Source organism: Camelus ferus, chromosome 5 (genome assembly GCF_009834535.1).
Source record: "Camelus ferus isolate YT-003-E chromosome 5, BCGSAC_Cfer_1.0, whole genome shotgun sequence".
Classification (NCBI taxonomy): Eukaryota; Metazoa; Chordata; class Mammalia; order Artiodactyla; family Camelidae; genus Camelus; species Camelus ferus.
This window is the reverse complement of record NC_045700.1, coordinates 27,868,848-27,894,461: the sequence shown is the minus strand read 5'-3', so window position 1 is coordinate 27,894,461 and position 25,614 is coordinate 27,868,848. Positions and strand designations below refer to the sequence as shown.

The 25,614-nt window shown below is 36.9% G+C and overlaps 1 protein-coding gene across 5 annotated transcripts in view; it reads right to left on the bottom strand.

The window, feature by feature from the left end:
* Positions 1–633: 633 nt before the first annotated feature.
* Positions 634–25,614, bottom strand: part of MBD5 (methyl-CpG binding domain protein 5) — a 121,517-nt gene continuing 96,536 nt past the window's right edge. For all 5 annotated transcript variants that reach the window (XM_032479410.1, XM_032479411.1, XM_032479409.1 and 2 more), the window contains 3 exons: positions 17,232–17,305; positions 6,223–6,298; positions 634–3,321 (listed from right to left, as the gene is read on the bottom strand). In XM_032479410.1, the coding sequence (XP_032335301.1) occupies positions 3,250–3,321; positions 6,223–6,298; positions 17,232–17,305 (222 nt within the window). In that variant the 3' untranslated portion in view covers positions 634–3,249. The remainder of the gene's footprint in view (positions 3,322–6,222; positions 6,299–17,231; positions 17,306–25,614) is intronic.

Genomic DNA, 25,614 nt, shown 5'->3' with positions numbered 1-25,614 from the left:
TTACCTCATGGGATAAATCAGCTAAGAATCTTCATAAAACTCATAGAAAGCAGAATAATCACCCTCCACTCCTACCCAAATTCTGCAGTGTTATGTTCAAAAAAGAAGGTTGTGTTCACTTAAAAAACAGATACAGCAAATAACTCAAAGTCAGGGTTCAAATAAAAGACTAAAAGTGGCCCATGATATCACAAGGAATGAATATTCTTCTCAGAGAATTTACATGCACAGTGGTGCTGAAAAGTACAAACCAAAAACGTTTCCTTAAATAAATAAAAACCCTGATTGCTTTTAATGCTACAAACAAGACAAATTAAACAAGAGCTGCTCAGTTAGTGCTCATTCATTTGAGATAATCTTTAAAAACTACTTAAAGGTGTAGTTTATTCTCCTTGTGCTTCCTAAGACTATTAAAGGGCAAAAAATAAAATCAGATTTCCTTTTCCAAAAGGGACTATTACTTTCTTTAAAGGAGCAAAATTTTCCTTTCTGTTTCCATCTTCAGATTTGTTGGGGAAAAAAATAAGTTTATTTTAGGAAATAAAAAATGTGCTAATGTTGAAGGGCTAGCCTTCCTTTTAAAAAATGAATTGGCTTTAATACAAAGAGAAAGAAATGGCTCTATGGGCAAAATTCAAGTGTGAGTGACCAAGTTTTTAATTGTAAAGTAGGTGCAACATTTAAAAAAATGTTACAGCACTGCATGACCTGTAATGCTAACAATATTTACATTAACTGCTTACATGAAACCATATAACTACAAAAGAGAGGGGAAAACACCCATGTGGACTGAAACAACACCCTGCACCCACATCGAGCCATAAACAGCCAGTGACATCATGGGCACAAACATACTTTACATGATCTACTGATGTAAAGTATTCATGGGTGGGGAAGCACAAACCTTAAAATATCAGAAAGAAGGCTTGGATGACACAAATTCAGTCTGAAGACAAAAAAGCAAACGCTAAAAAAAATTCTACACACTGACACACACACACACCCATGTATATGCAGACACACCCAGTACACAAACACACGCATATGCTGGGAATCTGTCAATAAAAACCACCCTGTAGACAAAACAGTAGAAAAGCAGATTGCTGGGAAAAAAAAAAAAAAAGGACAACACTAATGGTTTAAACATACCAACCACATCAACTTACAACAAAAATACGTCAACTAAAGTACACAAAAGAATACTTGGGGTGACTGTGTGAAGAAACAGGCAGGCAGTCCCACCATTAAATGAAAGACAAACTCAACCTACCCCCTGGAGGAAGGGTTCCTGCCTCCAGGCCATGAAGCCCAGTGTAGCCGGTTGCGTTCCATCAGTCTTGGGGGTAGGAGTGAGGGTGGGAGTGAAAAGGACAGAGAGACACAGGAGACCTGGGGGAAGAACTAAGAACCGTTGATATCAAAAGTGAGCCCAGATGGAGTGCTCTGTGCTGTGGCCCCAAGAAACCAAATGAAGGAATGACCTTGGTCTCCTTTTTCCTGAGTTACTGGAACTCTGCTACATCACGGGAGTGAGGAGTTTGGGGTTGCGGACAAGAGAAAAGAAGAGGGAGGTGGTGGGCATTAGAGGGTTCAGAGCCTGCCACTGGAGGGCCTTAAGCATTAAGCTGCTGAGTAAGCCCCAGGCGAGGGGAAGAGGCCGTGCTCTCCGAGGGGTCAAGGGTTTGGAGGCCGGGTTGATGGTTCTAAGAATAAAGGGATAACAGATCCCTTCCTTTGACAATCCATCAATTGAAGTCAGGCTGTTGGCCTGAAACTTGGCTCAACTGCCTGGGAGCTAGGGTTATACCACCACCACAAAAACTGTGGAAAAAAGACGGAAAATTATATTGTGCTACGTTTCTTATTAATAACCTTGTACTTTACAATGGCTCACAGTTTAAGGTTTGTATACTTGCAATGTAGTATTTTCTCTCTACATTTGTTTCACATTTTTTTCCTTACTTAATATAACATAAATAATTTGGTTAATAGATTTAACCTGCACATTTCAGCCACATTAATATATATAAGAATCTGTTAATGGTATAAATAATTATTTAAATAAAATAAATCTGATATGTTACATAATACTGATAAAAAATTACCATTGCTAATAATTTCGTAAGCCACCTTAACTTCTGGTCTAAGTAATACTGATGAGTGGATATAAAACTTTCTTTGATGATTGGTATTTACTTTTGCTACTACAGAAAAAATTAATTATAATCAACCTTACCTCTGATAATGGTTTCAAAGTGGAGCTTTTGCCTCCATGTATGGAAACAAAGTTTTATCTTGTCAGGGATGGTCTGCAAAAAAGAAAACTCAACTCTGAGCTTCAACGGTGGTCCAGCATAAGCTACCTAGTTCAACAGGTGGCTATCAAATGTTAACTACAGAAATGACTGAGTAAAATAGCCCATCTAAGTTTTTTTTATATAAAACCTATTCTACTTTAAAACTTAGGTAAAAAAAATACGCAACAAATGGTTGCAGTTTCTGAATTCTTAATTTAGACCTGTGAGCCCTCATCCCTTTAGAAATCTGCAAGGTTTCGATTTCCTAGACACCCGAAATCAAGTCCAGCACTTCCAGGCAAGGTTCATTCCAAACAGACAATATAAATGGACACTCAGTGGTGTGCAGTGTATGTCATAATTCAGGTAATAACATTATCATGCCTTTTCTCTGCTGTTAAGTACAAAAACAGCATCTTTTACATTATCATAGAAAAGCATTTAGGTTGTATTTTTATTTATCACTTTACACTGGTAGTCTCTGGTAGGTGTACTCCATAGAAACCAAAGAATTTTGTACACTATTTCTTTGTACAATAAAAGATAAAGTGTGCATTAGGTACGCTTGTACATGACAATATTGTACATTATTTACATTTCTGATATCACCATGAAATTCTGTATTTTCTATATACAACACTGAAAATTCTTCAGAAACATTTGGACTATTTCTTATAATCACAATTTTAGTATTATAGAAAAAGAGTTTCTCAGTAATCTCTTGACCACTTATCACTCTCATCATTCAGGATTCCGATTGGTTTTCCAGCATTCACTATCCTTCCTGATCAAAAAAATATTGTATCACGGTATCATCTTTTAGCACCCTGTGGTGGTATCTATCTGCCACAGTATAAATATTGACATAACAGTGGCTATATCAATACTTATATACAGATACATCTGTGCATATTCCTTTAAGAAACACTGCGTGTTGGTGGAGTAGTCCCTGTTATCTGGAGATCTTCCTCCTCTTGGGTTTGGGAGGTCTCATTTGTCTGTCTCCCTGTGGGATTTGGTGAACCTGGAAATAAAGAGGTAGGGGTGAAAAAACAACAACAGAGATTGAAATCATAAACACCATATGATTTGTGATGAAGAAACAGGGTAGGGAACAGACTCTGGCTTTCATTTTCAATCCCTGCTATCCTATCCTGAGGCATTTAAAATATTTATCCAGACCCCAGGTCTCAGTGTGCCCACAATCACCACAGAGGATGAGGACTCTTGGAAACTGATAAGCAGAGCAACTCTGTGGACTTTCCATCCAGTGGACTACAGAGGAGGAACTGGAAAAACTGTGAGACATGGGAGGTGCAGTTGCTACCCCTGCCAGTACATTTAAGAAGACCTTTCTCACCGGAGATCCCGGGGTCATTAATTTCACTAGCATCTGGAAAAGTGGCTAAATCTATACTAAACATACCTTCTTTACTTCATCACCTTACATATTTTTTAACTGCTAAGAAGGGTCAAAGATTATAAACACACACACACAGCTCAGCCCAAGAAGGTTTGTTTATAAGAAGGATCAGGATGAAAAACAGAATAGCACCACCACCTGTTGGCAAATCTGAGCTTGTGTAGTCTGGGAAGAGTAATTCATACAGCTCGTCTTCGTATACCAGCACGGAAACTAGCAGCATTTAGGTCTGTGTATCAGACTGAACAGAGGTGGAGCAGTAGCAGAACTCGATTCCCAGGTATCAGACAGCAGGTATGGTTTTGAGAGGCAGAGGACACGGTGGTGATCAGGTGCCCCACGTTGTATCATGACTGTTGTGGTACCGATAGGAGGGGGCAAGGTCAGGACCCAGGAAAGGCAGGATGGGCCCAGGGCACCAGGGCAGGGGTGTAGCAAATGCTTAACAACCAGCTCTCTGTGGAGGGACACAAGCCCATTGTAGCACATGCCAATTTCTGTGGTATAAGTATTTCCACCACGGCCAGTTTCAAGCTACAGAACTCCAAGTTAGGAAGAGATGTGCACAATCAGCTCTCGAGATCCACTGCAAGTTGGCTCAATTGTATGTTTTAAAGATAATGTTTAGGTAACAGCAAAGTCCATTTGCTATTCAGGGTCAAATACAGAAACCTTTAAAAAATGTATTTTAAAAATAACACCTATGAGTTTTTCAAACTGCCTCATCCTCCTAGCCCCTCCATATACATTCCTTAAAACCACTAGTCTCTGATAAAGAGCCAACTGAAACCTTTTTAAAATTGAGGAAAGAAGCCTTTATTCAGGTCCGCAAATTAGCAACCTGTGGACTAAATGTGGCCTGGAAAGGTATTCCATTTAGCCATATTTTAAAAAATAGTTGTCAACACTAAAATAATGAGAAATTTTACTTCTAGACTTTCAGCATCTTACGAAAAATGGGAAGATCTTTCAACACTGGCACGAATGCCCACACAGCTCAGGTCTGCTGGAGCAGGAAGCTCCTCCTGGAGACAGCACACCCCCAGGATGCCATGGTCCCCATCACTCCTGACTGCCTGCTGGCCACAAAGACCGAGTGTCCTGAAGCAGAAACTAGAGAGATGCTTGCCCAACCCATTTCTCTTCCTGAGCAGGCACCATGCAGAAGACAACGACTAGTCCCCTTGAGTTAAGGAGGCCACATGATTGGGTCGGGCCAGGGGAGAGTCAGCAGAAGTGATGAGCTTCCCGGTCTGGCCCGTAAAGCCTATTCCGGCAGTCCTCTGTGTACACACTCTTCTCTCACCTGCTGAGCTGGATGCAAAGGATATACTGGAGCACTCTGAGGCCCTAGGGAATGGTGGTCACTAGATAGAGAAGGAACCTGGCCCTTGGAATGGCTGTGTGGGGCAAGCCTTTCTCCAACCAGAACCAGACCCAAGTGAGAAAAAGGCTGAGTCGGTGCGCAGCCTACCTTGACCAGTGCATCTGAGCTGGCATTTCTCAATCCACTCAAATTGCTATTTCCTTACACCTGACTCATTTTACTTATTGATATCGTTTGCCTGGCCCTAGAAGTTGCTTGAGTTTATAATCCCTGCTCCAGACTTTTCCTATAATTCTATCAGGAGATTTAATCTCTCTGGGCCTCAATTCGCTCATCTTTGAAATGATGGTTTGGATCACAAAAATCTCTGAAACCCATACCAGTCCCAACATTCTATGAATCCAGAACTTACCTCTGTCATTCAATAGCCACTGGATGGCTTGTTAGGATTCAACCTTGTTAACACAGTGTTAAGTAAAAGGAAAAGAAATTACCTTTCATTGCTGAATAGCTTTCAATAATTCACATTTTTTAAGAGACTACCAAAATTATATTTTGAGCGTTTACATTAGCCAATATGTAATTTAGAGAATAATAATTGAAGTTCTCAGATTCAACACTATTCCATGCCCCATTCGATACAAATGTAAAGAAAATGTCAACTCTACTTCTTTAAAACCAGAGGTTACAGTGTTAAATAATTTAACAACAGAATTTTGTGCCAAATGCTTTTTTTAAACAGTAATGGTAGAAAGGAAATGAGAGATTTATACACTCTTGATCTTGACCTTGTGTTCAATTTCCCTTTTAGTTCTATGGACAGAGTGAAATTTACATTACTGAATATTTAGGTGACGATAATGACCACTGCTATTCCGAGAGTCACATGCAGAAAGCTGTGATTTAAACTTCAATATTTGCTGCTCACATTTTAAAAGAATGTTAATGTAGGGGGAAAAAGTTACTTATCTCAGAAAAAATACATAGTTGATACTACTAGGTTATTTTTTTTCTTAAGTTATTTTTAATCTTTCCTGGTATCAGTCTTTTTTTGAGCCTAGTAATTTAGTATTGCTCCGTGAGCTGCTTGACAATATTTAAGAGACTTTACCAAAAAGTATAATACAATTTAGTTTCAAAGAAACACAGTATAATGGAAAAATAAATTAACTTACATTCCCAGACATTTTGTCCAGTTCACTCATGGCCTCATGAATAGCAGCTTCTAAATGGTTATTTAGCTTTCCACTTCTGGAATTAATGAAGACAATATACCACATTAATAAATTGAAGAAACAAAATCTCAATTTAATTCCCTAATCAGGAAACAGAAGTACCAATTCCATGAGAGAAAGTCAATTTATATTCACATTTGCACAATTCAGATGACAAAACACTGGGATTCTCACAACTGAATACTAATGGTAAAGTCACATAACTACAGAAAAATGTAAACCCGTAACTGGGGAAAATGGATTCTTTCCCCTTCCATACACTTCTTCCACAGTCATGCTTTTGCAGGAAAGCTGGGCCATGGGTCTCTTTTCCTGTAGATGCTGCTTGTCCTTCTCAATTCCAGCCGGCCCTGCACTGCCTTTTGTTCTGGCTTGTTTCTCTCTCAGGCAGCCAGGCTGTGTGGCCAGAGGAAGGGTGGAGGGGCTGAACTGCAGGCTCTGGCCACTAGGGAGCGCCCTCTGCCCTCTCTGGAGCTCCTGGCTTCAGGAGCTGAGGGAGTGAAGGCTGAAGTCCTGAGGTGCTTTCATTCTAGGTGGGAAACAGCTTAACTCGCTACACCCGAGGCTCAGCCAGTTTCCCCCAAACCAAAATGACAACAATTTGAGCAGATAAAGAATGACAGTCTCAGAATGTCCATCCCTCGTCTGGCCTTTTCTGTGCACTCAGCGTACATTACCCGTACCGCTACACACATGGACCGCCTGCCATTATTGAGAATTACACCTAGGAAGACACTGAACTAATTACTAAAATCAGGCAAATCCACACTCTCCATCTCTGTATTTAAGTCCATTCTAACAAACTAATTTTTCCTCCTTTATGCATATGAATAATTACTCCATTATTCTGAGTACAAAGGTGATTCGTTTCATTTATCTTGTCATGACAATTACCAGAAAAGCTGCAGAGGTAAACCTTTCCAAAACAGGCTGTTAGCATGGCTTTTCAAGAGTTAAGTCCTATCCCAGCATCTACATGGAAATTGGAAATTTGCAGTTGTGGAAGAATCTGGCTCGCACTCCCATTTAGATTGGCTCACATCGTGTTTAAAAACATTTGAACTTTAGTGGAATGCTTTCAGATGAGGCCTTTTGGTTTACCACAGCCCTCCCCAGGTTTCCCCCCTCATACACCAGGACTGGACAATTCATACATTTACTTTCTGTGTACAATCTGAGTGGTATACTGCTAGGTACATCGTGGATTCTCCACATATTTACTAAAAAAAATATTTGTCTAAAGCTAACATAACAGTTCTATATTTTGGGAAACATACGTGCACTTAAGTCAGTTTAACTGAAAGGAAAAATACATTGGTTTTAACTAAATTAAAAGGGCGATGCAGCACCAGTTGCTTCCCACCACCTTTTGTTGGCCTGTAAACCAGCCTCTAGCTGTTATGTTTTTCCCACTTACTTTTAGAAATATAAACAATGCAGAAAAGTACATAGAATAAATTAGCAACCTCTACCAAACCCACTTCCAAGAAAAAACTGTTAGTAAATTACGTACTTCCTTTCATTCTTTTTTAATTAAAAATTAAGCTGAAGTTCCCATTTGTTATTAATTCCTAGTCTCATTCTTCCCCACTCTCCTCCCCAAAGGCAAACTGTGTTGTGTATGCTTTTAGTGTGTTTTTATATTTTATATGGTATATCCATGAACAGTTCCTAGTATTGTCTTCTATGTGTTTTCTATCTATATACACACAAAAGGTGTCCTGATAGGCTGACCATTCTGTAACTTATCTCTTTCCCTTTTACTGCTATTTTTGAGCACTGTCCAAGTTGATATAATCTATTTACATACTATCTTTTATTTATCTACTCATTCTAGTTTTAAGAGGCTCTGGGATTCTTGTGGAGTCGGTCTGAGTTATTTTCCCAATGAGGAGTTAAGCATGATACTGGGTGACTGGGTAGGAATCCAGTCCCAGGACTCTGCTGAACTGGGGTTGGGCTGGGACCCCTTTTGTGAGCTGTTTGGCAAAGATCTCGACAGTATCACACACTGCCTAGTTGCTTGACAATATTACACCTTGTGTAATGTGCTATATAGATTTATCCTTACTATTTCTTTTGTATTTGTATAAAATATTTTTATTCGTATGAAAGTATAAACATAAGTTTTAAAAGATATTTTTATTACAATATCTTATGGGTTTAAAATTGACTATGTAAAAGTTCTAAATGTCTAAAAAAAGGTAAAATGTTTCAGCGAAAAACCATCAGAGAATCTTGGTTCTCTCACCTTTACCTTAATAACAAAAATTTTTTAAAAATAGCTAGTGTGTATTGAAAATCTTACATGTGCCAAGAATTATGTTAAATCTTTATATACATTATTTCATTTAATCCTTATAATAATCCAATGAAGTAGGCATAACAATGGTTTGTATGCAATACTTCATGACTTTTCAGGGAGAACTGGTGAAACCAATTATAATTTTATAATGAAGAAGATGGATATCTAACTACAAATAGTTTTCAAAAGTAATGAATAGAGTCATAAAATTTTTCCCTGCCTATGAAACATTGCAATAATATCACCATTAAAATATAAAAATAATTCAACATTATTGTTCAATGAATAAATAACATTTTAGGAGTTCGTGATTTCATTCTTCAACAAGATATTTAAAATGTTCATAAACACCTTGTGCTAATTTAAGATAATTAGTATAATGTTTTTCCTTTAACAAACTTAAGGAGTTATTAGAGGGGGAAATGACTACTTTTGGAAGAGAGAATCAATACAGAGACGTGGGGCATGAAATTACATGAATACATCATGAGAATCAGGAGGTAAAGAGAGACTCTCCCAGATGGCAAGTCTGCATACCAGTTTTTATCCCAGCTCGTCAAGTCAGGAGAGAATGAGCTTAGAAGAGGAAGAAAAAGCTCCGTGAGTTCATGAAATGAGTAATCAGTCAGAATTCAGTCTTCCAGTCCAGAGGGCGTCCTTGTGGAGTCTCTTCTATTTTCTCTTCCCCATGGACATTTAATAATAAACATTTTTACTAATGGACACTCTAAAACCTACTTGATTAAGCAATAGACATTCATATAATCACATTTCTAGTTATTAATGGAGCTAATTGCCACTTCCCAACTTCAGTGCCTATATTGTCACACATTATCCTTATCTTCATTAATTAAAAAAACAGGTACACATCTGTGAACGTGTATGAGAAATAAGAGGGAAATGAGAAATTGCATACTGCTCTATACTATTAGTTCAGAATTTAAGCAACTCACTTCGTGTAGGACAGAACAAATTGCGATGAGAACTAAATGTCAAAAATCTTAGATTCTAAAACCTAATCCGTAGAGAAAGTATGCAGATTTAAGAAAATATAACACGTGAGAGATCAAGGTGGTGGAGTAGGAGGACACTGAGCTTACCTTCCCCCACAAATACATCCGAAATACAACTATATGTAGAGCAACTCTAGCTGAAAATGACCTGAAGGCTGGCAGAATGACTCTCCTAAAACCAAGGCTATAAAGAAAGATCCACATGGAGTCTTGCAGGAAGAGAAGAAGAGCTATCTGGCCAGGACCTGCACCCCTAGTGGGGGACTCAGAAGAGGGGAGATGTCACAGACTTCTAGATCCTCCTTGGAGAGCAAAGGGTTCAAGCTATATATTAGGCACCCCAGCCCTGGCATCTGACACTGGGAAGATTAGCTTCCTTAGCTGGTTCAAAAACAAGAGGGGCTTATTGGAAGGCTGTAAGAAACCAAGACTCTGCTCTTGAAGAGTGCACACATAGACTTGTTTACCACCCCCAGTCACAGACAGGAGGCAGCAGATTAGAAACAGCCCAGGGCTCTGGCTGGCTTGCCAGGATCACCCCAGCACACTCCCCAGCCTGCACTGGGCTCCTGCTCCAGCTTCTCTTGCTCTGGCACTGCTCTCCACTAGGGCGGAGGCTGCCATTGCCAATGAGAGTGCACACGCTTAGAAGGGATGGAGCCTGCACAGACCTTGGCCCTGACTCTGATCAGAGAAGAGGCAGCCATTGGCAAAACCTGCTCAGTTGTGTGGCACCAACCCCTCAAGCCCTGGCCCAATCTCTAGCTAAGGCATGCACATCAGGGGAAGAAATGAAACCAATACAGAAGTGCAGCCCCAAACCCTCAGGACCCAGCCATAACCCCAACCAAAGCAGAGACTACCATCACACCTGGGAGAAATTCAGCTCCCTCAGGGCTCCTGTTTCAGCTCCTCAGGCTTCAACCTCACCCTTCATAGGGCAGTAACTAATCACTGACCAAAGAAAAAACCCTAGCTTGCACTTGGTTCTGGCTCTAGTGCCTTCAGCTCCAGTCTTCCTCCCAGGTGGTAGCTGCCAACACACCCTGGGGAAAGGTGCAGCCAGTGCTCACTTCAGATCCTGCTCCCCTACCAAAGCCATTGGCTACATGCAGACTACAAAGGTATGCTCCCACACACGGACACACCTTCAAGACCAGGACAGGTAACTGTTTCACCTAATTTCGCAGAGATAGAATAAGTTAAACAAAATGAGAAAACAGAGAAATATGTTTCAAGAACAAGGAAAAAAAAATTCTGAAAAAAACCCCAAAGAAACAGGGATAAATAATTTACCTGATAGAGAGTTCAAAGTAATAATAATAAAAATGCAAATTGAACTTGGAAAAAGAATAGATGAACACAGTGAGAATTTTAACTAATAACTATAAAATATAAAAAAGAACCAGGAAGTGCTGGAGAATACAATAACTGAAATGAAAGATATACTAGAAGGAATTAACAGCAGACTAGGTGATACAGAAGAATGGATAAGTGATCTGGAAGATAAAATAATGGAAATCACCCAATCAGAACAGCAAAAGGAAAAACCAATTTTTAAAAATTGATAGTTTAAGAGACCTCTGGGACAACATCAAGAATACTAACATCCGCATTATAGGGGTTTCAGAAGGAGAAGAAAGAGAGAAAGGGGTAGAAAATATATTTGAGGAAAATATGGCTGAAAACTTCCTGAACCTGAAGAAGGAAGCAGACTTCCAGCTACAGGAAGCACAGAGTCCCAAACAAGATGAACCAAAACAGATCCGCACCAAGACATAACTAAAATGGCAAAAATTAAAGACAAAGAGAGATTTCTAAAGGCAACAAGAGAAAAATGCAGAGTCATATACAAAGGAACCCCCATAAGGCTATCAGCTGACTTTTCTGCAGAAACTTTGCAGGCCAGAAGGGAGTGGCATGATACATTCAAAGTGCTGAAAGGGGAAAACCTGAATCTTAGGATGCTCCACCCAGCAAGGTTATCATTGAGAATTGAAGGAGAAATAAAAAACTTCTCAGAAAGGCAAAAATTAAAAGAGTTCTAAATACTAAACCAACCCTAAAGAAATGTTATACCGTCTTCTCTAAAGAGAAAAGAAAAGGCTGTAACAAGAAGTAAATATCTATAGGAAAGGAAAAAATCTCATTAGTAAAGGCAAATACATAGTAAAGGCTAAGGATTAATCATTTAAATAAACTATTATGAAGATTAAAAGACAAAAATTTGTAAAATCATGTATAACTACAATACTCAGTAAAGGGATAAACATGAAGATGTAAAAACATGACATCAAAAACACAACGTATGGAGGAAGGGAGTAAAACATGTAGATCTTTTAGAATGTGTTTGAACTGAAAGGACTACCTATTTCCAACAAACAGATATAGTTATAGGTCAACAGATATGAACCCCATGGTAGCCACAAATCAAAAACCTACAATAAGTACCCAAAAACAAGAGGAAAAGGAACACAAGCATACCACTAAAGAAAACCATCTAATTACAGGGAAGAAACTAAAGGAAGAAGAAAAGAACAGGAAAGAACTACAGAAACAACTAGAAAACAAGTACTACAAAGGGCAATAAGTACATATCTATCAATAATTACTTTTTTAAAAAATTTAGTGGGGTGGGTATATCTCAGTGGTAGAGCACATGCTCAGCATGCATGAAGTCCTGAGTTCAATCCCCAGTACCTCCTTTAAAATATAATAATTACTTTAAATATCAGTGGACTAAATGCTCCAGTCAAAAGACTTTGGGTGGCTGATTGGATAAAAAGACAAGACCCATCTATATGCTGCTGATCACAATGGTATAAAACTAGAAATCAGTTACAGGAAGAAAAATGCTAAAAGCACAAACACACGGAGCCTAGACCACATGCTAGTAAAAAAATCAATGGTCAATGAAGAAATCAAGGAATCAAGAGGGGAATCAAAAAATACCTTGAGACATATGAAAATGGAAACACAACTTTCCAAAATCTATGGGAGGCAGCAAAAACAGTTCTGAGGTAAGCGTACAGTGATACAGGCTTACCTCAGGAAACAAGAAAAAATCTCAAATAAACATCTTAACCTTCCACCTAAAGGAATTAGGAAGAAGAAGAACAAACCCTAAAGTCAGCAGAATCAGACTGAAAAAGGATCATACAGCATGATCAAGTGAGATTTATTCCAGGGATGCAAGGATAGTTCAATTTTCACAAATCAGTCAATATGATACACCACATCAACAAAATGAAAGATGGGAAAAAAGCACAATTATCTCAATAGATGCAGAAAAAGCACTTGACAAAACTCATCATCCATTCATGATAAAAATTCTTATCAAAATGGGTACAGAAGTAATATATCTCAACATAATAAGGGCCATTTATGACAAAGCCACAGCTAACATCATACTCAGCAGTGAAGAGCTGATTTTCCAATGAAATCATTAAGAAGACAAGGATGCCAATTCTTGCCGCTTCTATTTAACATAGTACTGGAAGTCCTAGCCACAGCATTCAGCCAAGGAAAAAGAAACAGTAACAGACTCCTAGACACAGAGAGTAATTACCAGTAGGGAGAGGGTGGGGTAAGGAGCAAGATAGGAGACGAGGATTAAGATGTACAAACTACTAGGTATAAAATAAATAAGATACAAGGATATAATATATAGCAGAAGAAATAGAGCTAATATATTATAATAACTTTAAATGGATTTTAATCTATAAAAATATTGAATCACTATGTTGTACACCTAAAAGTAATATAATACTACAAATCAACAATATTTCAATTAAAAATGAAGAAAATTTAATACACTAAATATCATTTCTTGGTTTTAAAGTAAAAGTGTGATTTATCTTATCATTTTATCACTCTCTAGCTTCATAAAAATCAGGTTACTGAGTATATTTATATGTACATATAGAGAGAAGATTTGATACTCACTTAAATGAAAATCATATCTAAAAGGTATGTAACTTTTTCTTTAATGAAGTTATTTCCTCTTTTAAGTACAAAATGACCCTGAGTAATTCTTTAATAAATATGTTAGTATTTCTTTTGTGATTAGGCTGTAATAAGCATATCACTTTAAATACATTAATTTTGTACAGCTTGATTGTAGGATATTGAGGGTTGAAATGACTACATAAAATGCTCTAAACATCTACTATGGTGATAGAATGTTTCAACTGGCAAAAATATGTGACAATTTTGTTTGTTTCACCTATATCTTTACAATAAAAATTACTGTTTATTAAATACCATGTGCCAAGTACTTTGTTAAAGTTCTCTTTATATTATTTATATCATAAAATTTCTAAGAAGTAGGTATCAATATGCCTATTTGAGAAATGAAGAATTTAGGCTCAGAGAGGTTAAACAACATATCCAAGGGTACACACAGCTATGTAGTGATGGAAACAGGATTTGAACTCAGGTCAAAAACCAGCTTTTTAACTGCCTTGTTGCAAATGCCACCTTCTTTTCTTAGTCTTTCTTTCTCCTTTCCCCCTTAATCTACAAAAGTAGTCAACTCTCTAATATATCAAAAATTCTTCCAGTTATTCCTCAGGAACTTTGCACATTAAGGGTAGAAAGAAGAGTAAATAATCTGTATCAACTCTCTCTACGCCCTTCTTATTCACTCTTGAACCCATGTCCACTTTGTTTTTACACCTCTACTGGAAACTCTACACTTTTATATTCTACCAGAAACTGTTTTCAAGAGATTACCAATGGCCTCCAAATTGCCCAGTCCAATGGAGATGTTTTAGATCTGTCTTACTGGACCTCTGTTGATCATTCCATCATCCCAGAAATTCTTCGTCTCTGGCTTTTGACACACTACTTCCCTACCCCTGATTCTCCTCCTCCTTTCTGATCATTAGTCCCATCTCCTTCAATATCTGAAGTAAATGTTCAAATGTCCCAGCATTCAATCCTTAGCCCACTGTTCAAATTAGTCAAAGTATCTCTGTGCGACTGCAGTCATTTTTACATAATCAAATACCACTTCTTCCCAGTTACAGACTTGTGCCTGTGGGATCACAGGTACCTCACATTACACTCAACTCTCCTGTGTTCCCCATTTCAGCATTCCCACTACCCACCAAGTCACCCAAGCTAAACCCCTGAGAACTGTCCTTGATTGCTTGCTCTTCTTCACATTCCAACCAATCATGGTGATGTTCTGTCAGTTTTACCTACTAAATATTTCCTGTCTGCACTCATTCTCCATTCTCATTGCTCCCCTCCTGGTTTGAGTCCTCATCCTCCCTTATCTTCTGCCTCCTAAATGGATGTGCCTGTCTCCAATTTTGCTCCCCTAAAATTTATCCTCCCTACAGCCATATCTAAAGTGAAAATTCAACCCCCTGCCCTCTTCAGGCACTTCCAATAAGATAAAGGGACTTATGAGGCCTTCCTAGGCCCTTCAGGATCTGTCTCCTGCTTACACCTTTGGCTGCACTTCTTACAATTTCCTGTCTGACACTTTAAAGTCCTCCAAATCCAACTGCTGATCTCATCTAAAGGCTAGTCCACCCCACATCATCTTGACCCTTGTTTCCTTTGTCTGGCTAATACCTATGTAATGTGTAAGGCTTGGCTCGGTATCATCTCCTCTACAAAATCTTCCTTGACCCGAGTTTAATGCCACTTTTCTATGACCCCAAAATACACTATACATATTCCTGTCATCATAACTTTAACATTTTAATTATTTGTTTCTAGAACTGCCTCCTTCAGTAAACAGTGAAGTACAGGGATTATAGCATTGTGCCTGACTGGCATAGATTTTTGCTATGTTAGTTTCTTTGAATTGGGGAATAAACAGATGATTAAACATATGGGTTCAACATATCATTCATCACTTCTGTGATCTTCAACAATTATTTAAGCTATTTGTGTCTGAGTGTCCTCATCTATAAATGGGTTCAGTAATTCTGGTCCATCTTTGATTGGGAGGATAAAATAACGGATTTTAAATCGTACATGTAATATGTATTCTATTAGGTATTTACAAGGCAAGTCAATCTACTTAGACAATGGTACAATAAATAAAGCTGCTTTGCTTAATATTTTTGTCTTTTACCTCTCCAATCCGTACTCTAAGTTCATGGTTCCATGAGAATTCCTTTAGATAATGCCACTTAGGACCCATATAAAATCACCACAAATAGTAAATTGGCTTTGAAGAAAAGATATTTAAATTGCTGTTTGTTACTCATTACCTTTCAGAAGTTGCTTAATAGCAAACTGATGAGGAAAATATAGTTCACTTCAAGGCAGTATATCCAAATATTTGGAGGAATATTTCATTTTTGTGTTATCAACAGTTTTGGATATATCACACATAATCCAGCTAAGTGGCATATCTCATTGGAGGAAAGATTTTAGGAATCTTTTATGTCAAATAAACAAGTAGTATTGAATATTCTACAATAGCAAATAGCCCATTGCAATTTTGTGATGTAGGTAATTTCTCTCCTTTCATCCCGGACCTTGTATTAATTTTACAGGCTTTATCCTAATACTAAGCTCTGCGTTGTGCCACTTCAGTCAGAGTAGAGGGGACTTGCCTCACTGTGTTTCTTGTCAGATCTATAGCGAATCTGGTGCTTCGGCCCTCACCAAAATTGTGCCAACTTGCTACTTTCCAAAGGAGTCCTGAACATAGGGACACAGGAGTTTTCCCCTCAGCAGCTGGCATCTTTTTATGAGACAGTGAAGAGAGTCTCCTCAAGATTGTTCAGGTTGAAAATTTTACCTCTGGCAAGAATTACTGAAGACATCACTAAGATAAAGAATGCCCTTTAATAGATATTATTATCATTATATAAATCCTTACACAAGATACACTACTAGCCATTATGATCTCATAATTCTCATATGTTTGGTAATATGAAAATTATAGTAACTGAATAGATACATTGTTTATATATATATATTTTAAATAACTTTCCATGTACATATATAGAAGTGTATTTATAGTTCCCTACTCTAAAATAATAGTTATGATAGATAAAACTACATTGTATTATAGTAGAAATTGTGTTTCAAACATTATCTACTTGTCCATACTACATTTACTCAGAATAAAAAGATCTAAAAAAACTTGAAGAATATTAACGTCCCAAAGTTCAACTTCTTGCTATCATTCCAAAGAAGGCCCTGCTCCAAGAAAAAAATAATTATTTACCATCACTTTGACTAACAGTTAATCTGCCAAAATTATTCCCATGTGTACAACTTGGAGGTACTCCCCCTTTGTGATGTATTTGAATTACAAAGGGCTAGACTCTTGCTACATTTTCAGAGCCTATTTAATTGCTGCATGTTGAGAATATTAATCATATTTTCTTTCCCACTAAATGAGACGGATGGAGACAGAGGGCGTAAGGAAAGAGCTGATGAGGAGGGAAATCCCACACACAGTATAAACTGTTAAGAAAATATTTTCTGTAATAGCTAATTCATCTATAATGGTCCTCTGGCATGATACAATTAAACTGTACTTAGGCAGGACCCATGATGGACAAAATCAATGAGATTTCCATTGTCCCTTTGAAGACAAATCAGTAAATTATACCCTTGAAAAATAAAATGGAGAAAAAAGAAATAATGCTTACTTTCTGTTCCTTTTCCGGGCTCGGCTGTAGGCTTCTAAACCTTCTGTTAGTGTCTTCAACTTCTCGGGCTCCACCTGAGTGAAGGCATGAAGACCAAACCACATTACCAGACCTGCAATTGTTAACACTGTTTTTAGTTTCCTGCTGTACAAGCAGGTGCTGCACTGGGGGAAAGGAGGTTTAAATTTCACTGCCCTGTCAAATGTTTTGTCCTTGCTTGAGCAGAGGTTGACTCCATGGCTCCAGGCTGCAACACCAAACTGTTGGGCTTTCAAGTTGTCAACATTTTGAAAATAATGTTTTTAAGTATAAAATTTGGAATTTAAATAACCAATTCACAAAATCACATTAAGTCAGAGATGCTGGTTGGCTTTCTCCACTGCCTGATACTCAGCAAACGCAAATCTGTATTCCATCAGGGATGGACAAGAGCAGTGGTTAGTGGAGGGGGTGGGCTTTGGAGCCAGCAGATGGAAGTCTGAATCCGAACTCCTCACTTCCTAGCATGAATAGAACACTTCAATTTCCTGAGCCTCAGTTTCCTCCTCTTTAAAATGAGGACAATAGTACCTATCTTCCTCCTAGGATTGCTGTGAGAATTAAAATGCACAAGTCACGTTGAACACTTAGCCAAGCACAGAGCAGCTAGTGTTACCTAGTATGTATCAGGCTCTGCAGAGGCCAGAAAATGAGAGGGGCCAGTGGGCCATGCAGAGTCCTTAATGATGGGGGAGGAGAGTGTTGCTGCACCTGATGGGCACACCCTCTCCCCCATCCTGCTTTAACACCGTGTGATGCCTGCTACCCCATCACAGTGCACCACCAAGTGGTGGCTGGAGGTTTTGTGGGGGAGGGGAGGTACAGTCTTTGCTACCTGCCCCCAGTAATCTCTATCATGGTTCTTAAAGCCATTTCTTCTAAGAAAAACAATTAATAAATAGTATAAACCTGTACATAATTTGTGAATAAAAACACACTTACAAAAACACTGCTACTTTAACTGATCTTAAAAAAAAACACACACAATCTAAGTAGAAACAGTACTGCTTGCTGTATAAATACAGCTTCAAAATCCCCCATCTCTTAACCCAATTTTCCCCCGCCCCTACACTACTTTTATATAAAAATTCAGAGGTTGCCAAAATGCCTAATGGGTAAGAAAATATACACTAATAAGTAAGGAAATTAGTAACTTTCTCTTTAACTCTTCCTGACTCATAAGCATCATTTATAAATAATTTTTCTTTGACCCCTTCAAATCTAGTACACAGTAATGATTAACAAAGGGTTTCTATTATCAAGTCTGAAAGCAAGCATTTCTAATTATTCAATGAGAAAAAACAGTCAAATAGTAGAAACACTTTCCTTTTTATGATTTTTATATTTTGTCTTAAAGGATCCAAATATATATAGAAGTTCACTGGGGATACCCAATCTATTGTATGCCGGAGACAAGAGACAACTTTGTTCCAATAACACTTCCACAGGAGTGATGAAGTATCTTACTGGGATGACTGAAAAAGCTTAAGTAAAATAAATATATCCATGTGTTGTTTTAAAAAAAAGTTCCTGGATACATTTTCACATTTCATGTTAGAAATGAGATTTCAGCTTGTATTCACTCACACAAAGAGAATATGAAAGATATTTTGCACATTACATTTATGTAATTTATAGCTAATTCCACTTATATTTAAATTGCTTTCTTGGCAGCAAGGAGAAAGCTCCCCTGTAACATAACCTATTAGACACAAACTGGTGTACTGAGCGATCTCAGAAGGGACTGATGCCAGCAAAAGCAAGCAGATTCACAGTGAAACAAAGCAACGCACCCCAACGAAAACATACACTTTTGGTCTCAATTTTAAAAAACTAAGTTAGGTCAAACTATTTTTTTTAAATTGTCTATTTTTATTTTTAATTAAGTAAGGAATAGGAGCAGTAAAAACATTACTTATGCATTTATTATGTAGAAGGCACTGTCTTATTATTTAATGTAGTAATACTGCAAACTACTATTGTTTTGTTATTTTACAGGTAGGACTAAGTGAGTTAAGTAACATGGCCAACACTGAAACTCAGGTCTCTCTTCACTGTGTCAACTCCAATATACTTTGAAATATACATAATATATGTGTGTGTGTATACATACATACATACATCTATACATGCATATATATATTTATGCACACACATATTCAAAAAATTAGGTCAAGTTATTTTAAATCCAAGTATATTTTAACAGAAATTTAAATGATACTTGCTCAAATTTATCTTCAACAAATTTTTCATGCTTGGATAATTTTCTGGTGATTTTTCTGAACTAATTCTCTACCATAACTTCATTTAAATATGCCTCTAAGGCTCTCAGGTACTCTCCTAATAAACTATATTATTTATAAAGGATTCAATGACCTTGAAAGAGAAAGCAATAATGGTGCTTTCTGAAACTAAATATAAATAAGATACTCATCAGTCTGTATTTCTGACATGACAAGATCACACATATCCAGGGGTAAACGTTTAGTTTATTTGGTTTCAGAATTTTAGTGCTCTTCTCTATTGTGAAATATAATACATGATAAGTGTGTGCTGTTTCTGGGGAACTATTCATGCACTTACACAATATTCAAGAAAGTCTTTAAAGATACCTCTCTGCAAAAGGTATCAGGGAGCCAAAAAATTTAAATTTCTAGTCAAACAGAAATCACATTTTATGATTTAATGAAAACTCCCTCATAAATTACTTAGCTAACTTGGAAATGAAGAAAGCACTGGGAATCAAATACATAAATATAACATTAAAAAGATTAAATACATACATGTATTTTTAAATAAAACTTATACTGAATGAGCAAGTAATTTAAAACACTATTTTAATCTGTAATTTAATAATCTTATATTCTTGTATATCCATCCACAAATTAGAAGTTTTCCATCAATTATTTGATTCCTGTCTTGGTGAGAAATTGGGAGAGGACTTTATAACGTATCTTTACTCATAATCTGTCAACATATTCTCATTCTAGTAACGATGATGCTAACAGTAATGGCTATCATGGGATAACTCTTTGCACATGTGTCATTCAAGAATTAGAAAAAGATACCCAGAATCTATATGTACTTTCAGCTCATACATTACCTCATGAATAAATTTACACATGTTGAATATTTTTTCACTCCTAAATCCCTTCTTTCATTCAGATTCTTGAGATATAATAATTCTTTGACATAAGTAGACCTATAGCCTGTTCAGCAGAGCTAGAAGCACACCTATAAAGCCAAACATTGTTATATGGTGAAAGTCTAAGAGTTTTCTGAACAAGTCTGAATCTTTGGTTACTTATTTTGTTCATAAGGCACATATTAAACATTCAGTAATTTAATTAAGTTTGATTTAGAGTCAGCACAGTAGCATGGAGTATATCCTTAGAAGGAAGTCAATAACAAAAGGAGACACAAACATTTCAGAGAGCCAAATGGGCCCTCTGAAAGCAAGGTATAATATATATTAGAAGAACCTGGATCAAAGAGCCTAGATCACTTTTGAATAGAGCCCGTTAAGTAGAGATGATGTCAAAATTCCCTGCAGGCTTTAATCCCTGATAACAGGATTAAAGCTCTCGGTCGTTACTTTGCTGGTACTGGGCGTTGAGGCAAAGCTGTCACACAAAGGTCAGAGGATGGAGCACAGCCACTGCGCAGATTTCAGAACAGAGACAGAACAGCTGACTTCAGTCTCCCCTTTCCAGTCTTCACTTCCCCACCCAACTCTACAATGCCACCAGCTCCTGTTGTTGGGGGAATGGTATCATGCAAAGAGTACTAAGCTTAGAGCTAGGAGGCCAGGACTGGGGCCTGGTTTAACCGCTTGCGATTCGTGTCCTCAGGGATGCCACTTCTCTGAGCTCCAGTTTTCTCATCTGTAAAATGGAAATAACTGTGCACATGTTTATGGGTCATTGAGAGGATCTAAAAAGATAATAAATATGAAGGTGCTTTAGAAACACCACAGCAGTCTTTCCCAAAGTGCCCCCAGTGGCATGTGAAATTGTTATAGGCAGAACATGAATAGATCTTTAAACATTTTTAATAGTTATATATTCATACAAATTTATACTAGAAAAATACAAAAACACTATGCCTATGATTTCACGTATATCATATCTTAGAATAAGACTAGAAGTTATTTGCAAGCGGCTTGAATAGTGCTTAGTATATAATTTGTGTCAAAAATATTTGTTGAATGAATAATAAATGAGTAAATAAATTTTAAAAATTTTAACTCAGTATAAGTAACATGCAACTTGAGCTAAAGTCTGGAAAATGCAGTTCTGAAGCAGTAAGCAAATATGAGGCATTTTTTAGGTTTGTTATTATCAAACATTTATTAAATAGTAAATATTTTAGTCTTCAAGCTGAAAAAGTCCTGATAAGTGCAATATTTCAATATTTTCACAAGTATGGAAATGAATGATAAATAATTTGAGGTAAAAATTTGACTCACCTGTGACAGAAAGGATGAATCTAATTTTCCAACAAGAGTACTTAAGGAAAAATCTGTAAAGTGAATCACACTTTTTCCAACTGGACTAAGCAAATCCACATTATTACAATTTTAGTCAGTGGCACTATCTGAGGCTTTGTGTGTGTGTGTGTGTGTGTGCACATGCTTCCTTTCTTTTTCACTTTGGATAGCAGTGTTTTTAAGTACTAGAGAACTATACTACAGGACTAGAGTAAATCTATTCTAAATTTGACAGCAAATTTCATATTAATCCACAGCACATAAATAGAATTAAATGCTTTGAATAAATTCATATTTTTCAAGACACACTGTATAAAAGTTCATGTAACAGGAGCGTGTATTTGCCTCACACCTGAAATTCCATTTACTACTAACCATATGAAAGCCGCATTGACAAGCTCAAGAACTCTGTGCTTGGTCTCAGTTATATATGAAAGGAGATAGGCCTCCTTTTCCTTCTTTTCCTCATTAATATTGCTCAAGAAGAAAAAGAGTTCACAGTATTCCACAATTTATTAAAGTTTACAGTCTTAACCTATAAGCTTTGTACTCAGTTTATCACTTTAGTCTTTTCCTTAATATTCACATTTTTGATATTACCTAGTTTCTTATTACTGTTCAAATTTTGATCAGGCACTGACTTTGCCCGGATATCATCTTGCTTATTACTTTCCAAAAACTATTTTGCTCCCTTTTGAAAGAGATTCTGTTGCTACAGAGCACTGATAGCCCCTGCCACCCTACCAGCCAAAACACAGCCCCAGTATTGTGGATATTGATTGGGTTTAGAGAAAAGAATTCATTTCCAGCAGAGGTTAAGAAAATACATAAGGCAAAGGGAATACACAAAGAACACTTTCAACAGAGAATATAGGTACCAAAGAATACAAATAGCTAACACTGACAATCAAACCCAGAAAAAATGTTCTGCAAATTAAAATGTTTAAACATCACAAGAGGGTATACCACCCAAATTTCGTTCCTAGGCTCAATTTCTTAAGTTACACATCCCCAGAATGCAAGTATAAGCTGTCTTTGGTTTCACTCCATACAATCGTGTGATACTGAGCTGATATATAGTGATTGTCCCCAAATAAATTTGGTATGAGTTTTAATAATGTCCTCAATGACTATTCAAAGAGCTACTTTTATCTCTACCTGCCAAATATAACTCTGTGGAAAAAAGTCAAAGTGTAAGTCCAGAGAAGGAGTACCCTACCCATTGCTTTTAAAAACATGTCTTCATTTAATCAGGTGAGGTTGAACCAAAATGTAGAACTTTTCTGGGTAATCAGGAGATGTCTTTACCTGTCCAAAAACAATAAACATTTCATTGAAAGGAAACATTTCAGAGCCAATATAGAAATACTTTCCAAAATTTGGCTCAAGTCAGAATACACATTGAATGTAAAACCAATGAAATATAAAGACCACTGGGACAATTTTCAAAAGGAGTAAAAATGATCTACTCAGAAAAAAATAAGAATTTTATTTTTTGGTTATTACTCGAGAGTCAACTCTTTTAGGCTAGTTAATGTAAGATCAAGGATGGCAGATGTTGATTACAAAATATATTTTAGAAAAAAATATTTTTCCTATTTTAAAATAATTATTGAAATAAATACATAAAGAATACCATTTCCTCTCACAGTTGCATAGGCCTAAAATGTTTGTACATTATAGTGTATAGGTGTAATGCCAGAGGAAGTCATTGTCCTTTCCAAGAATTTCTTAATACTGTGCCAAGATCTGGCAGTACATTTCTCCTGTCATGACTAAGCATTTGAGTCTTATTCCTGGCCACTAAATCTGAAATTATAAAGGGTTCATGCTTCAGAGAGAAACTTGCACCGTTCCTTTAGAAAAAATATAAATGTCTTCTAGAACATACTTCATTACAAACTGATAAAGGAAAAAAATATATTAGTAAGGAGATACCACTTCTTGAATGGTAATCATACAAGGCACTTTAGGACAGTATAATATAAGTGTGGTTCAGCCCAACTTTTCATAGACTGTTAAAAAATCTCTACTCATATACATTATTGAGTGTGTTAGGGAGTAGGAAGGTAGAGGAAGAAAGTCTGAATTTACAGCTTTTAAAAACACTGGGGAGAGGGGGAATTTCAAGTTCATTCAACAAACTAAGTGCTTAAAAATGCTTCCAAGAAGAACTGCTGCTTGAAATGAACAACTCATGTTAATTTATAATCATATACACCAATTTGTATGCAATGGCCCTGAGGTTCATAAAAAGTAGTTATAAACTACTTCATTAAATATATTGCTTATTATCCTTTCACACACACCCCCAACCTGGTTAGTAAATCTGTTATTCATGGATAATGCATATGTAAACAATAATGAAGGTCAAATTACTGCAATTCCATAGTGGTGGAATTCAATTAATAAGGTTGTTTAAAACAGAAAACAGAGGGAAGGAAGCTAATTTTGAGCCTCTTTTGTGTACCATCTATTTATGGTATTGCATTTAATTCTTAAACATCATTCTGAGTAGGAATTAATATTCCCACTTGAAGGATGAGGAAGTATCAGCTCTGGAGATTAGTAAACCTGCCCAGGACCATTTAGACAACTGGCAGAGCTGGGCTTAAATTAAGCTCACATCAGAATGCCGGAAGCCCCAGCCTCTTTTTGCCACACCCTGCTTTCTCTCCAGTTCTCTGTAGACTGTTCACACAGTGTTTGGTGCTTAGAAACCATACCTCCTAGAAAGTAATCTCAGAAATTGCAGGAATTTCTAATGCATTATTAGCAATTCTGTTGCATTTCATACCCTGCCAAAGTTTAAAAATGTCTTTCTAAAATCATAAGCTGACCAAGTCATTTACTATCACAACAAACAGTTGGCCAAACTATCAACTTATAGACAACATGGAGATCTCAGCCCCTGGCAGATGTCAGTGCTCCGATCATAGCACTGACCTCTCAGTCCAGAGACCACGTATGCAACCTGAAAACATGAGAGGTGCCCGGCTTGCTCTGAATTAGTAACCTGCAATCTTATTAATTCATTATTTATTTTTTTCTACTTTGCCTTCTTCCAAAAAGAATTTGAAGTGACTTGCTGAGAACAAAGACTGTAACAGGAAATAAATGATCGGTTTGTGAGATGTAGGGGATGGGAGGGTGGAGACAAGATAATAAATCTGTTCTAAAACTTGAGTTAACGTAGATTTTATATGGAGGGATCTGACAGGATCTTGGATTAATTTACTTTGGTGGACAAAGAAATACTAGTATGAAAAGCTGAGAGGCTACAAAGGTTTTAAATGATAATGTGTAAGAAAATTGTTTACCAAAACTTTTCTTCTGAGATACCACAAAGATAAATACTAGGGGTGGAATTAGTAAGATTTTACTATAATAAACAAATTGTTTTTGAAGTCAGCCTCTATCTTTCTCTCTTGACTTTATTTAAATGTTAGGCATCACCACAGTATATAGAAGGAAACCTAATACGCTGCTTACCTTTTTAAAAGCAGAAGTCTGGCAGCAAATGCACAAGACTTTATCCAACATTGTGAGGACTAAGGTGTTCTATGTAAATAAAATTTACATTATAATTGGTTCACGATTTTAAACCAATTTTAAACTTGGCTGCAAATGTAAACGTGTTTCACAGGAAATCCTTTCAAATAGATCATGCTTTGCCTTACACAGATATTGACCATAGTTTAATCTGTTCTTGATGGACCACGATCATCAAGACATCAGGCAAAGGAGACCTGGCTTGAAGACAGAAAGACCTGTACTTGAAATTTCACCTTTTCTGATGTTGTAAATTGAGAATGATGTTGGCTATCTGGGCATCATTAAATAAGGTATGAGGAA